Source organism: Dendronephthya gigantea, unplaced genomic scaffold (assembly GCF_004324835.1).
Source record: "Dendronephthya gigantea isolate DGI-Jeju-01 unplaced genomic scaffold, DenGig_1.0 000337F, whole genome shotgun sequence".
NCBI classification, from domain to species: Eukaryota; Metazoa; Cnidaria; class Anthozoa; order Malacalcyonacea; family Nephtheidae; genus Dendronephthya; species Dendronephthya gigantea.
This window is the reverse complement of record NW_021163347.1, coordinates 1-15,051: the sequence shown is the minus strand read 5'-3', so window position 1 is coordinate 15,051 and position 15,051 is coordinate 1. Positions and strand designations below refer to the sequence as shown.

General features: G+C 35.4%; 2 protein-coding genes across 2 annotated transcripts; one reads left to right on the top strand and one right to left on the bottom strand.

Moving 5' to 3' along the window:
• Positions 1-24: 24 nt before the first annotated feature.
• Positions 25-12,704, bottom strand: LOC114542119 (erbin-like). The gene is made up of 19 exons (XM_028561860.1): positions 12,281-12,704; positions 12,060-12,177; positions 11,882-11,960; positions 11,492-11,581; positions 11,309-11,365; positions 10,852-10,915; positions 10,500-10,574; positions 7,665-7,809; positions 7,415-7,487; positions 7,226-7,271; positions 6,908-6,991; positions 6,576-6,691; positions 6,151-6,220; positions 5,706-5,802; positions 5,360-5,421; positions 4,916-5,065; positions 4,672-4,734; positions 1,344-1,431; positions 25-1,181 (listed from the first exon to the last, which is right to left on the bottom strand). The coding sequence occupies exons 1-19, from the start codon at positions 12,440-12,442 to the stop codon at positions 25-27; spliced, it is 2,796 nt and encodes a 931-aa protein (XP_028417661.1). The 5' UTR covers positions 12,443-12,704.
• On the top strand, positions 8,196-11,007 carry LOC114542114. The gene is made up of 2 exons (XM_028561846.1): positions 8,196-9,600; positions 10,042-11,007. The coding sequence occupies exons 1-2, from the start codon at positions 8,425-8,427 to the stop codon at positions 10,099-10,101; spliced, it is 1,236 nt and encodes a 411-aa protein (XP_028417647.1). The 5' UTR covers positions 8,196-8,424; the 3' UTR covers positions 10,102-11,007.
• Positions 12,705-15,051: the final 2,347 nt, after the last annotated feature.

The following is a 15,051-nucleotide window of genomic DNA, read 5'->3' as shown; positions in this document are numbered from 1 at the left end:
AAATAGGGGAACTTGCTCGATTGTTCAACGATGGCCTAAAATGAGGTGAATTATTTTCATCCTTGCATCTTTCCCTCTCACTTTCAGATGTTGACACATAATCGTGTTTATATGATTGCTCTTTAATGCGGTCACCTTGAGTTCTTTATCATCAAAATCGTTATTTTTGCGATGCGAATTAATTCCTTGGTTAGCTTTACTTTCTAACGAAGTCTCGTAATGTCCGTTCTCAAAAGACTGCAAAATTCGTTGATGTGACACTAGATTTTGCAAGATTCCGTTTTGTTTCCGTGGTCGGTTTTCAGTATTGTATAAATAATGAGGCTGTTGAAAGCCATTGGGTCTGTCAACAGGTGGTGAACACGCTTTCTGTTTCTTTTCTTTTCCTTTCTTCTTCTTCTCACCATTTTTCACTCGCGATGATCCTAAAGCAAAATCATTCAACTGGATTGCAACAGAGTCGCCATCATCTGAGATAAAATAAACGGAAGGTGACGGAAGGGTTGCGGTTGGATTGGATCGATACTGATAAAATTCGGCATATGACGGCGGATGAATATCGGGAGAAAATGTTAAATCAAGATTTCCAGCTCGACTGAAAGTCTGATCTATATTATCAGCACCGCGAGATGAATGATTTCTACGACGAGATCTTTCCTTCTGCCTTTGTTGTTGCAAAGCACGAATCTTATCTTCATATTTCTGAGTGACTGTGTATTTCTGTTTCTCTGAACCGTCACTGTAGCATACCGCAGGGGGACTCTCGTCGCGTGCTAGTCTCGCTCCAATTAATGGATTTAGTTTGCCTGTCACGCTTTTCTTCTTAATTGTTGGCGATGAACTTTCTAAAGAATTATCTTTCTTTATTGTGCTCCACGATGGCTCGTCAGAGTTTGTGTACAGGTTAAACCGAGTTGGTTTAAATGCCTCGTACGTACACGAAGGATTTCCATTTCTATTCCTCTTATTGTTAAATCGTAGTCGCATTGCTTCCTCATTTGATGTGGTCAGATCACAACTCTCCTCTGTTATGTTAAGATTGTTCAAATACTCCAACTCTGATATTATGACTGACGTGTTTCCTTCATTATGACTGCTGCCCTCTGCGTCAACCAATAATATGTCATCATTGCGGTCGTCTTGTGTGGCTCCGCCTGCATCCGAGTCTTTAAAGGAGTGGTCTTGTGCAATAGAAAACAAAGACAAGTCATTAGATCCTTTATTAGATAAACGTATAGTTGTTTCATTTGCATTAATACTTCCTGACGCATTAGTGCCATTTTGACAGGAAGGTGGCAGTGAGTTTGATGCATTAATTAGTTAAAGGAATAATAGCTATATACCTTGATCCTCTACGGACGACTGTCGACAATCAAAACCTTGTTTATTTATCAATCGGTTCAAATGATAACTTTCTTCTTCTGTCGTGTTCTGAAAGATTCAATTCATGAATGGCATTAATTATAGATACAATGAATATTTTAAAAATATATGTTTGTCTTTTGTGGGCAACGATGATTCTATGCATTCAAAACAACTAAGAATTTACCAGCTGCCTGGAATAACAGCCATTAATATTCTCTCAGAAACATCGACAGAAATGCAAAGATTCCATATTGGAAAAAATCAAATTTGCCTGCATTTTTGCTTCCTTGTTAGACATTTTCTCTTTACACAATTTTAGAATTTCAATATTTTAGAATTTCGATATTTGAGTCGACTTTGAAAATATAAACGAAACGATGTTCAACAGGTGTCTCATGAAAACAAATATTAATAATAAGAGGACATGCATGCATGATGCATGGTTTGAATATACATAATGAAGGATATTGAAACTATCAATTCTTATTGAAAAGTCAACTAACTTCAACTAGTCATGAGGGAAATAAATATAAGTATATCCAAGCAATCAAATTAACAAGGAAGAGCGTGCATGGCAGTTCCCCAAGTAAATTTTTTCACATGTGGTAAAGCGAATCCAAAAGTATACAAAAAATCTCCGGACCTTCTCCAAACTTAAGAGCCTTCGACCAACTCTCGCGTAGAGATTGATAGGCCTTGGATCTTAACGCCGAGAATTCTTTGTATACTTCAGGTTAAAACAAATTTTAAAAAGTTATGCGGCTATAACCAGCTGAATTGTTTAGAGGTTGACATAATTTGTGTAACGTTGGTGGAAAGACTGTTCTAGAAACTGTGTATCCAATATGTGACACACACCAACCATTCAACTTCATTTTAATATTATTGACACACATTCATGTTTTTAAATCGGTAACAGAAAAATATCAATTAAAATATATCAAACGCGTCGAAATATAAAATTGAATACGACACACGTACATAGGGTTGGTTTCATGCCCACTCCCTTCCATATTCATGATCACGTATAGGAAACGTCGGCGAAAAATGTGGACTATGTAGTACAATTCAGACTATAGAATAACTCAAATTACTCAATCATGCATATATGCGATAAATATATAAGATATATACAAATCGTTTTATCCAAGTTTTATATATATCCAATCCCATGGTAGGAACAAGTGAAATCATTTGCCGTAAAATATCATACAAATATATACATTGTGCATTTTCTAGATGAGCAATATCAAAGCAAGGTTTATACAAATCAATATCACCGACAGTACAGGCATAAAACGCGTGTTTACATGTAGCTTTATCATGTCCAATATATAGTAGGATGAAAGAATATACCTAGTATTTTTTTTAATACGTTTATTTAAAAATCGTACACAATTGTACATACATGATGTACGAAATTAATGTTTTTGTGTGATTGACAAGACCATTTTACTCGGATTTGTTAAATCATTTGTTTATAAACTCAAAAACCAAGTATATATAAATCACAAATCAACGTTATTGATATACATCATGTGCATAGTAATCATCAATGTTAGAGCTAAAATTTGTTTAAATGGTTGAATTTTTGCAGCAGCCAGCAAGATGTAATAACGAGGAACTCCTGTGAAGGCGTTTGTTTGTATCCAACAGAGTCGGGGATATTTGCGATCGTTTGCAAAGGCCGATATCAGAATTAAAGTGAACATCAAAAGATGACGACAGCTACTGTTGAGTTAACGTGGACAGTTGACAGCAATTATATGATAAGTTGAAATTAGTACATTCTTGTCAACTTTATAGGCAGGTTTCCAACCAACAAAAATACCACTTCTCAAAATGGAAACGGTGCATCATGCAGGAAAGTTTCCTTTGTATCAAAGGCATTAGTTAAGGTCGAGAACTCACTGACAAAAAACTTCCTGTCTGGAGAAAGATATTCCTGCATGAGTGGAAACAAGCCTTTTCATAATTTGAATTTATTCACGCCACAGAATAAAAATTTAATCTCGATTAATTTAAGATATTAAAAAACTACTGACATACAGAAAATTTCAATTAGAAAACTTGGCAAATCAGATAACGTCATGCATGAAACGAGAGCAAAATACAATCTTTACAATCTTATATGCTTAAATGCTTATACCCCGGCTGAACCAATATAAATCTGGTTAAACATAAATGATTTCTTAAAAAATAAAAGTTTGAAGATCTGAACGAGATCAAGTTCCGCTCTTTATACTAGTTTACTAATACAGAAGTCAGAAGCCTGCATGCATGAATAATATAGATTAACCATTTTATATTGCATTTACGTTGAACTATGTATTTACGAAAGCCACAGAAAGAAATATCTTACGGACATTTTGTAGAGTGTTGATGGTTTATTGAGTTTTAAATGTTGCTCGTATTAGTAGGTTTTAATATATAGATATATATTATGTTAATTGTTATACATAAAAAGTTTTCCCCGTGTCTTTTAACTACTAAGTTAAGCTCATTAATTGTATAACTTGTTGCTTGTAGACCGTCTGAAGTAATCACGTTTCTTCATGCAACACCCACCCGTTAATTTAGAGGATGATTGCTCGGCTTGGTGTTATCCTCTCCCGCGGTTTCCAACACTGGTGGCGTCGGCTATTAAACCGCTTGGCGGTTGGGTTTAGCGTATGGCTTTTTCATTATAGTTCGTGGGGTCGGTCGATTAGACTTGCCTACGTCAACTGGACGCGGGCTAGTATGCGTTTTGGGATGAATATTACGTTCCGACTACCTGGCGACGCTGATCTCATTATAATCGTTGTTTGCTCTCTATATCTCATGCGTCTATACTATTGTAGTCCTTGTTGTGACTCAAACCTGCACCTGTTGTGCGCCTTATTACCTGTTCAGCGTGAAAACCCCGCGTATTAGACTGATTCGTTACAGTAAGTGCTCAATTTTCTTTCATGTAGTTACATATTGTCATTGCTACCTTGGTTCCTAAAGGTTCGTATATCCGCCTGCCGCAAAATAAATAAAAAGTAAATATAGGAGCATCTGTTACGGATATTATGCTGTTACAGAGATCTCGCGCTTGCTTGCTTCTATATACAGTCTTTGTATGCACAACGAGCATTGCTTGTTCTTGAATTTTTTGAATTTGTAGATTTACATTATCTTGGCTTATTCCGGTTCTCAATTTGGTAAAAATAATTCTCTCTGTCCCCTTCGCAAGCGTATATTTCTTCTCGCCTGCCAACTTAAAGGTGATGCCCACGGAGGAAGCTATTAGCTATATGAACATACTAATCAAACATTTACCTCAACGTGAAGATGTCGATCTTCATCGGAGAAAACTTCGTTGTCTTCAATACTTTCAATAAACTGGGAGGAGAAATGATCGAGGAATCACAATGCAAGAAAACACTCGCGTGTGTGTCCATATAATTACAGTGCTATATCATTACATTACAAAACCCGCCTCGTTTCCAAGGTATTGTTCTCTGTGCACTCATGCAAATTCGGGAAGTGTCTATTGTAATTAATATAATATCCACACTTGTACCTCTTGTTCATACCAAGGTGTCACCTTCTCAAGCTCATTACCAGGACTAGATGTGTGATCATCTTGACTCTGACTTCTGTTCATGAGATATTGTGAAATACTTCCTCTTGTGCGCACTGCCTCGTTATTTTGAATTCCCGCGTTGTTAACCTGGAAAAACAGGTTCGAATAGTTCATTGTTTCCGAGTTCGCGAGAGCTTGAATATTATTATAAAAACCTTGAAGAAAATAACTGAAAAATCATGCGAACTGCATGTGGTTTGAGACGCTTTCTCTTTTCGACATTTCTTATGTTAATAGTTCCGCAACATCTGAGTCTTTATGTTGCTACCGTGTGCCATCATTACAAAACATGCAAAAGCAAGGGCATCCTTGGCTGAAAATCATTATTAAATAAAATTCATTGCTTTGCAAATCAAACAGGAACAAGATCGTAAAACGTACGCTATCTTCATTTGCTGATGAAACATTTTCCTCTCCCGATCCACGATGGTCCTCAGTTTCATCTAAATTCATTTATCAAAAGAATTTCACATGTCTAGTTTGTGTGTTGAAAGTGGGGCTGGGCCATCCTTGCTATTTTTTCGTGTGGAGAACCGTAACAAAATCATAGATAGAGATGTGAGTCTAATGGTTGTAACTCATTTCCAAGGGGTAAAGAAATTCAAGTGATTGATAATATGAAAAATTTAGTTTCTGACATTTTGTAAATATTTGGCTTCATACTTTGGAATATAAATCCGCATTTATTTGAAATAATTTAGAGAAAACGCATGATGCTGCTGCCTACCTTCATCCCACGTTTTCTGAGGCAAAAAGCAACAACTGATAACCTCCTTTTTTTCTCTTTCATCAAATATTCGCTCGAGTGGAACAATTGGTTTGGACTGAAGTGAAGATAATTTTTATGCATGAACTGTTAATGAAACAATAAACTGAAAATAAACCCAGTTTAGCATTATTTATAAAAGCTTTCGATGGAATTGTTGCTTCGACAGCAATGAGGATATAAACACTGAGATAAACTATAGAACACGTATAATTGTATGCTCAGAACCGTCTATTGTTGATCTTACATGATGAACGATTAAGAATATTGAATAAGACTGAGTTTCAATGTAGGTGGTTCTGACATAGCTATAGCCCAGTTTCTTTCAAAAAATTGGCTGTCATATGGAAAATAAATATATATGCAACCGTGATGCAATTGTTGAAATCGATGTTGATATACTTACCTGATTCTCGCAAAGCCAGAGAGCTTTCAAAGTTTTCAAACCAAGGAAAGTAATAGGAAGAAAATTCAACCTAGAACAGAAAACGGGTAATCTTAAGAAAAGAGTTGTTGAATTTTCCTGACAGTATATAGTATATATATTAGGAGCAATTTTTATGATATTATCTTTTTATGATATTATCAGCTAGTATATTAAAATTACACAGTATTGTCACCGTGGACCCGTGGTGGTGACATATGGTCATTTTTTTTTATCTTTCATGGGTCGAAACTGTTTATAATAGCTGATAAAAGCGCATGTGTTTATTATACTCGATCCATGATTCACAAGCCTTTGCTCAAGCTTAATTGATGTCATTCTTCAGGAGACTCTAATATAATCGCACAAGGTTGGTTTCCCCATCTGTTTAAATAACAATTTCTTACATGTTTGCACTAAGATTGATCATCTGAAGATTTGTTAGTCCACCAAAACTTTCAGGAACAGACACAAGATTATTACTATGTAGTGACAACAGTGATAACGATGAACAATTACCGAGCTAAACAAATAGATATAGATGTGCATGAGAGGAAATAAATATTAATTCATAAACTGAGGGACCGGTGTGTAGAGAGGGGGGGGGCGCTCGCTATGCTCAGCGGCCCCTGTTAACTTCGACCACCACCACCCCCCCCTTTCTCGTGGTACTGATACTCAATCTTCTTTATCGGTGACATTTTGATGAACAATTAACATTCTTATTCGCCATACGAACCTCATCCGGAAGAGACTTGATACAATTGTTATCAAGATTCAACACTTTCAACCGTGCTAATTTTCCCATGCTACGTGGTAACCCCTGCAAAATGATCGTGAATCATACAATAGTTCGCTTGGCAAACACACACGTCATAAAAATTATCAAATAGCCGGAATAGAAAAACAGAAGATCGAACTGAAAATGGTTCTCATGCAAGTAACCGCTATTCAAAATATTAATAGTCTAACGTCTTGAATACAAATCACTTCTCAATTATTCTCTCTCGTTTCAAATGCTCTGATTTCTAAGAATCAATATCTCCACGTTTTTTACCTCAAGGTTGTTCGTGCTGACATCGAGTTCCTCCAGATTCTCAAGTCTGTAAAATAATTCACCCGAAAACATATTGAAACAAATCAGTACGGTATCAGTAAAGTATCAGTATGATGAAGTTTTTTTCCTCCAGTTTGTTTGCTTAATTAAAATCTCACAAAACGACGCGCAACAAATTTAACGATTTACCTGCCCAATGAAGGTGGAAGAAAAAGCAGATCATTTTCATCCAGTTTCAATGTTTCCAAGCTACTCAAAAATCCTTAAAAATATTTGAGTAATTGATAATATATTCGTCAATATAAAATATGTGATATAAACTTAATATTGATTCTAATGGTGGTGGTGCATGGCTCAAATCATTTCCGGAATGTTAGAATAGACAATGGAATAAAACGTTCAAAACTAAAAACTTAATCAACCAATTAGAGATAATTACCAATATTTTCAGGCAGTTCCAGTAGCTCGTTTACGGATAAATACAGATCGGTCAAACATTCCATAAATTCAATTTCAGGAGGTAAACTCTCCAATTTATTCATAGAAATATCCAGCAAAATCATGTTTTTTAAAAGACCAATAACCTAGAAAACGAAATAGATAAAGATACAGGAAGGTAAAAAGTACTTGCTTTTCAAAAGTACTTGTAAAAAGTGAGTGCTTTTCAAAACTGTTCGTTGTCAAAAAGGTTAGCCATGCATGTAAAAATATATATACAGATATATAAATATCAATCAAGTGACTATACAAACATGGCTTATTTTGTTTACTTTTCTCTTGTTTCATTATTAATATCAACATTGTTCGTCTTACTGTGACATTTAAGAAATTTTTAAGACAGATTTCAAACGATTCCCAAAAATTTAACGTATGCAGTACAATCACGTGATCGATATTATGTATTTATATTATCTCCAGCCGACAACCTTTGTGACAACGGCCCCTAATTAATTACTATAGCAATGATAGCTTTCCATTCAAGTAAAGCCCTATATACATGCGTTGGAAAAGATAAAGAAAATGCCCAAATGTGGCATAACTTCATCCTCCTGTTTGTTCCATGTATACGTTCCTTGGCTGGCTTGGTTTCACCATGAAATATCGTTGGTATTATAATACGGTGGTTTATATTTATTAAAATATCATAAAGTTGAATGTGAAACAAACTACGCACGCAAACAAATACTTTCGTTAGGAAAATGTTGCAGGAGATTATCGCTACATTTTTATCTTTGTTTTCTTCTTTGACTCTGGACACTCCACGAATTTCTCGCGAGATGAGCGTTGAAAACGGTTCATCTGAACACGTTAATTGGGACATGTGGAAAGACAGAATTCACAGAGAATATTCCTCCTCAGAGGAAGACAATTGTCCATCAACTATAGAATATGTTCAGCTGGGCTATGAACAGCAAATCGAACGTTCTTATACACAGTCATTACTCAGAAGTCTGAAGGTGACATTTTGCATGACTGTTGCTTTATTGCCGTTATTTATTACCGGGTTATTCATCATCTACTTTGACTTAAAAACATGTGATTTATGTTCACAATGGCGTGCTCGAAATTACACACTTTCCTTTGAAATTATGAAAATACGACTAATTGGCAATAGTGTTGAGGTTATAATGTTGAATCTTTGGTTCCCCTTAACGTTATTGCTTCTGTTTGGCATCAGTGAATTCAAGCGTTACTACTCTTCGACTGTCATGGTGGGATTGATATCTGCTCTTCTCTATTCGTTATATTCAAGTTTTTTACTCTTGTATGGTGTTTACGACACGTATTCTTGGTATCGCATACCAGGAAATGTTACCTATGCACTTGCTGTTATATGGGAATGTGTTATCGTTGTTCGCAAGATAAAAGGAAATTATCCAAACGTATCCTACACACATCGTCATATTTTTACGGTTATTTTGGTGCCGTTTTTATGCTCATTTGCAGTGGCAATGTTTTACAGATACGCGGTTGTTTTCTGGTTTAATTCCTTCGATAACGCAGTGTATAGATTCATAATAGCTATCTCAACACCAACCATAGCTATAGTACCTATTGCTATGTGCAGACATATCGCTCTTTGGCGTTCTTCTCAGATTATTGAACCGAAACGAAGCTTCATTTGTGTCTATTATATTCGCGCAGGGTGGATTTGCTTGTACCGATTCATGCAAGCAGATTTTAAGAGTATTTGGTGGTTTACTGGAATGTCAGTTCTGTCAGGTGTATCGAGTACACTTAGAAAAGCAACGGTTGGTCTTCGGCAAAGGGTATGGGCGCGAATCATAAGATATTTCAATCAATCATGTTGTTCCAGATTGCTTTATTTGCCTGAAGACACACCCCATCACAGGAGACTTAAAGCTGACATTGAGGTACAAAATACACTTTTTGAAAACAATACAATACTTCTAGGTCAAACATATATCGTGTTATACATGATCACAAGCTTCGAGATCTCTCCATGGTCTGTCATACGAGAATCTTTAATCAGAATTGCAATTGGACTGGGGATAGAGATCATATTTAGTTTTCTGTCCATATTCATCCTTATACATTGGCACGATATTCCCATAGCGCGAGTGTGGTCCAAGCACTGGAAACGACATTTGTTTGCAAACGGCGTTATTGTTATGCTGCTATGCTACTTTACTAAAGTTTTGTTATTAGTATTTGACAGACGTGTGTATAGTGAGAATTTTACCATGAGAAACTGCACCATGCCTTATCAAAGTTGGCGATAATTTCAACACGTGAAGTCTACACGTAGATAATTTCTACACGTGAAGATTTCTATACGATATCTATTTCTATAGAAGAGTGTAAAGCAGGGAAACTTGATATGTATTCTTCATCAAGTATTTACACATGGATGACAGCAGGATTACAAATGGATTTACAAATGGAATGTCGCTGAAGACATTCTACTGCTTGCTGATCTGGAAAAAGACTGGGGACAGTTGGCGAATGGAGAACCATTTTTCGAGCAGAACAGGCACAGCTTAATCTCCTCATGCATCATTTCTTCCAAATTTATAGTTACAATATTTCTGCACATACGTAGTAGCTACTAATTAGATAACATATATCCTTATAAAGAATAACGAAAGAATTCTAAGGAGTTAATTAAAATACAGCAAAGTGGATATTTATCGGTTTATCGTTTTCGGTTTTAATTTTATCGATACCCAAGACTTACGTCTGCATTTTACCTGGGTCATTGCTGTGCAAGGCTGAAAGCTTTAATAAGATGACGATGCATGAAGTTACTTACCGGAGGAATTTCCTCAATGGCGTTTCCATCAGCCAACAATTCTTCAAGATTTGTCATGTGACAAATGGTAACAGGCTAAATGAGATAAAAGCAATATTTTTAGATACATAATGGATACAACTAGGATATCTATGTTCCTAACTAAACGATTTTGGAAAACCGCAAGCGGCCCTAGGGCCTAACCCTATAAACGTGAGAATTGTGAAAATTTCACAGACGATACCGAAGAAAAAAATCTTTCAAGCAAAACTTTGATGAACAATGTTTATATTTATTATCATTATTATATCTTGTGGAAACGATCAAAAACGTTGTATATAAGAGTAAAATTTCTACAAAAACGTATATTTACCAAGTCTGCAAATTTATTGTTTCCAATATCCAGTCGTTTCAACTGTTGTAAATTCTGCATTGATCTAGGGTAAAAATAAACCCTTTTCACAAAAAGAGCTGGGCAGGGTTGTCGTGCCAGTTTTAAAATTTTGAAATTATAATCAGGCAAATACATGTAGACTTATTAATTTAGATTTGAAGTTATTCCAAAAAGTTTCATTGAAGATGAATCAACTGATTCAAAATATAGAGTATTTAATTCTGAATATTTAATTCTGTAATGTGATTTTAATATGTAGACGTTTCCTCACTGAAAATATTAGCTGGTAAAGGAGAAGTACTTAGGATTAGTTGATTGTGAGGCTTTTCAGAAACTGGATGCTGTAATTAACCCACAATTGCAACATGCATTTGATTTCACAAGGCATATTGAAAAGAAATGCAAGATATTACTAGACAAATACAGGTGTACTCACTTTGGTAAAACGCTTAATTGGTTTTGGCGTAGTTCAAGAACTTTTAATTGTGATATACTAAATGAAAAGGATACAAAAAATGATGATGAAAATATAATGGATGATTAAAAGAAAAGAATAAATATATTTAAAATTTTTGAAAGGTAGTAAATTATGGAATCATTCAAAATATACAGTACTAACTTCCCAATATTTTCTGGCAAATATTCCAGAAATGTTTCATTCAACATCAGATGAGTCAAAGTTGATAAGTTAAACAGTCCATCTGGCAATCTATGAGAAGTAAATATATTAATTGGATCATGCAACTTGATTGTGTTTACAACAAAGTTTCTATAATATTTTTGTAATTTTGCATGGTAATATCACAATAGAAATTAATTAGCTTGTAGGTACACCACGTAAGTAATTAATACTGCAAAGCTTTCGGTCCGTTAACCCAGGCTTTCATCAGTGCAAAATCAATTGCATTATACTAGGAATATAACTAATTGGTCTGGTTACCATTATTATTAACCTAACATGCAATCACCTATAGCTACTGTCTACTGATAATTAATCTAATGAACATACTTAACAATTGGATTAACACTTGCATCAAGTTGCAATAACTGTATGCAGTTCTTAATACTGTCTGGCAACTCTGAGATACCTGTGGAAACAATTATGATTAATTATACCTGCACAGTGATCAAAACAGGTTGAAGATTAAATTTGATTCTCCTAGGTAGTACAATAACAATATACTTACAATTCTTGCTGACATTCAGCGACTCTATACAGTCTAAATTTCCCAAAAACTTTGATAGCTCACATAGATTATTATCAACCACGGCCAAGATTTTCAACTTTGGCAAACTGAATAGTTTCTGAGTTAAAGAAATGAACAATAATCTGTTAATGCAAATATATCAGTGGAAGACATAAACATTGATGTGCAACACAAACAAGTGCAAAAATGAATGTACTTACCTTTGGCAAAAGTTCTATGTCATTACAATCAAGATATAACTCTTCTAACATTCGACCATTATCCAATATCTCTTGTGGAACTTCATCCAATTTTCTATGACTATAGTCTAGTATTATCGGTTCTTCATCCATTGTATTATAACAAGAACAGTTTTTTAACATGCCAAGCTAACTTGACCATGACTATAAGTCGAAAGCATTCTCAACATCGATCCTGGCTATTTCATAATCTGTTTACATCATGAATTTTCGTTTTTAGTCACGACGATAAAACGCATTATCGATTTATCTCCATAAGTTCATTAGTTAGGGCATATTTTGTACCTGTTCACATCATTCCTCGCCTTTCCTGGCGTGTTTATTGTTTTTCTTAGGACTTTTTACAACAAATATTTTGAAAGAAAACTTTGAGTGCCATTTTATATTTAATTGTAATATAAGCGCTGACACTCATAGCACCGGAAATAAAAAACAGTAAGTCGTGCGTGAAAACGAATTCAATATTCAGTACTCTTCAAAGTTCAAACCCTGATTCATGTGATTTTCCAAAAAACTGAAGATCTTTTGTATATTTTTTGGTAATAGCAAATTATTGCATTTTCATCGCTGCTTCTTACATGTTACAGATGATATATATTTGTAAAGCGTAAATATTTTAAAAAAGAGCTCAAAGAATGTTAACTTTGCATTTTGTGACTCAGGTCTATTTTCGTAACAATAATCCTGGTGGAGTAACTAGTAAGTACCAAGACGCAGTGAACTGGTTAGAGCTCACCAGAGTTCACTGGTTAGTGACACGCTTGGATAACTTGCTAAACAAACATGAGCCGAGATCCCAACGAGAAAACAGGAAGTCATTACTCATTAATAATTATTTTTGCCTTTCTGTTTTAGCTAGAGCCAGTGAAATTCAGTCTACACCTAATAACTAGAGTTTTTCATTAACTATGGCTTCATTTTCGGAAATTTTATTTCCCGTGCGACGTGATTTAGCATGATTATAACCAACACTGACTTACTGATTCAATCAACATGAAACTTTCAGTAGAAAGCCAGAAACATTGCGACTGATCTTGAAGACAAGAACCGCACCTCTGATGAACCGGTTACCAGCATAGAAATAATAGACAGATATATATACTGATGATATTTTGTAAATGAGCCTTCACAATTAATGATAAAGAATCATAGCTAATATTGATGTTAAAATGTTAAAATTCATCTAGGATTGTATCAAAACACCAAAAAATCATAACACGGTAAATTTGACAGTAACACGGTAAATGGTAACACGTTTAAATTCAGTATCGCATTGATGACTATTTTCTCGTTAAAAACAATTAAAAAAAGACGTTTAGGCGTTTAAATCTTGTCATTTCCAAGCGTGTGCCTTTAATATTACTAATAGTCGTTTTCTATACATATGCTTGTTAGAGACCGCCTACCGCCTGCCATGCAGGCTACCCGAGACCAGGAAAAGCTTAAATACGTTAAATTCATCTTCGCTCTCAGGGCTAGCCACTGTAGCTGATTCGTCTATGACGCACTAGGCTTGTGGCGATGCATACTCTGTTTCTCACTGAGACGTAACGGTTAGGTGCACATACATCATGGTCTGGGGGCCGTAGTGCATCTCCCCCTTAGACGGCCGTTAAGATGTGAGTTATGGGGGGGAGTTCTTCCTATAGCAACTGTCCTTGCACCTTTCGTAGTTGTAACTATGTTGGTATATTGCAGCCGGTTGCATAACCAGGTTAGATTGTGGCATAGGCTGGATGATCTCTTTTGGGCGTTTTTAAGTTCTTTCCCAAATTTTTTTTTTTCGCATGCTTTCAAAATTTTTCTTTTACATACAAAAAAATACTGGTATTAAACATATATGGAACGGATATGGTTCGAAAAAAAAATTTATATCGATTAAAAACCACCTTAATTAAACCCTAATACTCTCCCCAGTCTCTGCATGGCTGAGTCTTTGAATTAAACAATAGTACAATACCAGAAACCTTACAGCAGTAAAACAGCAAAACAAAGGCATCCAGACAGTCAACTCTGCGTTTTCGTTAGTGCCTTCAGCTCGAGAACTGTCAATCAAATGTCTGGATAAATCCCCTGGCTTTCCCTGCAAGTTTTCAAATTAATATTTCAAAATATCTGACATTGAGAACATTACTCAAGATTTTCTACTAATTGTGGACTTGGTTTATTCATCAATGCTCCATGAGATACTTTGAACAAAGACTTCACCATTGTTGGGTATAACAGTGCAGTATGGTAATCCAGGTAGTTAGATCCCAATGGTAGACCATAATCTCGATGAATCACTCTGAATTCTTCTGTAGCTAAATTTTCATTCCACAACAAGAAACACGGCATGTTTATGGCCATTTTAAGAGCACATTCAATTGTTATTCCCAATTGATTGAATATAAAATCCAAATTTGATTTAATTTCAAATACATAACTTCGAAGTTTGGGACGGCACTTGTAGAGAAAGTGGACAAACCTACTGCGACCATTCGAATCCTCGCAACAATGAATCGAACCACGCAGGTATTATACACTGAAGCCAGAGTTATAGCCAAACTTAACATCAGCACAGGGGGTGCTTTTCAACATCTCTCCGCTCAACGAAGGCTCGTCGAGACAATTAACCAAGACCATTATACACACTTATAGAAACATTGTGGACACTTGATCTCTTGCTCAGCACACAAAGCATCACCAAAACCAGTTCTTTGTTTAAAGGCTGCACCTACTCCTTCAACAAG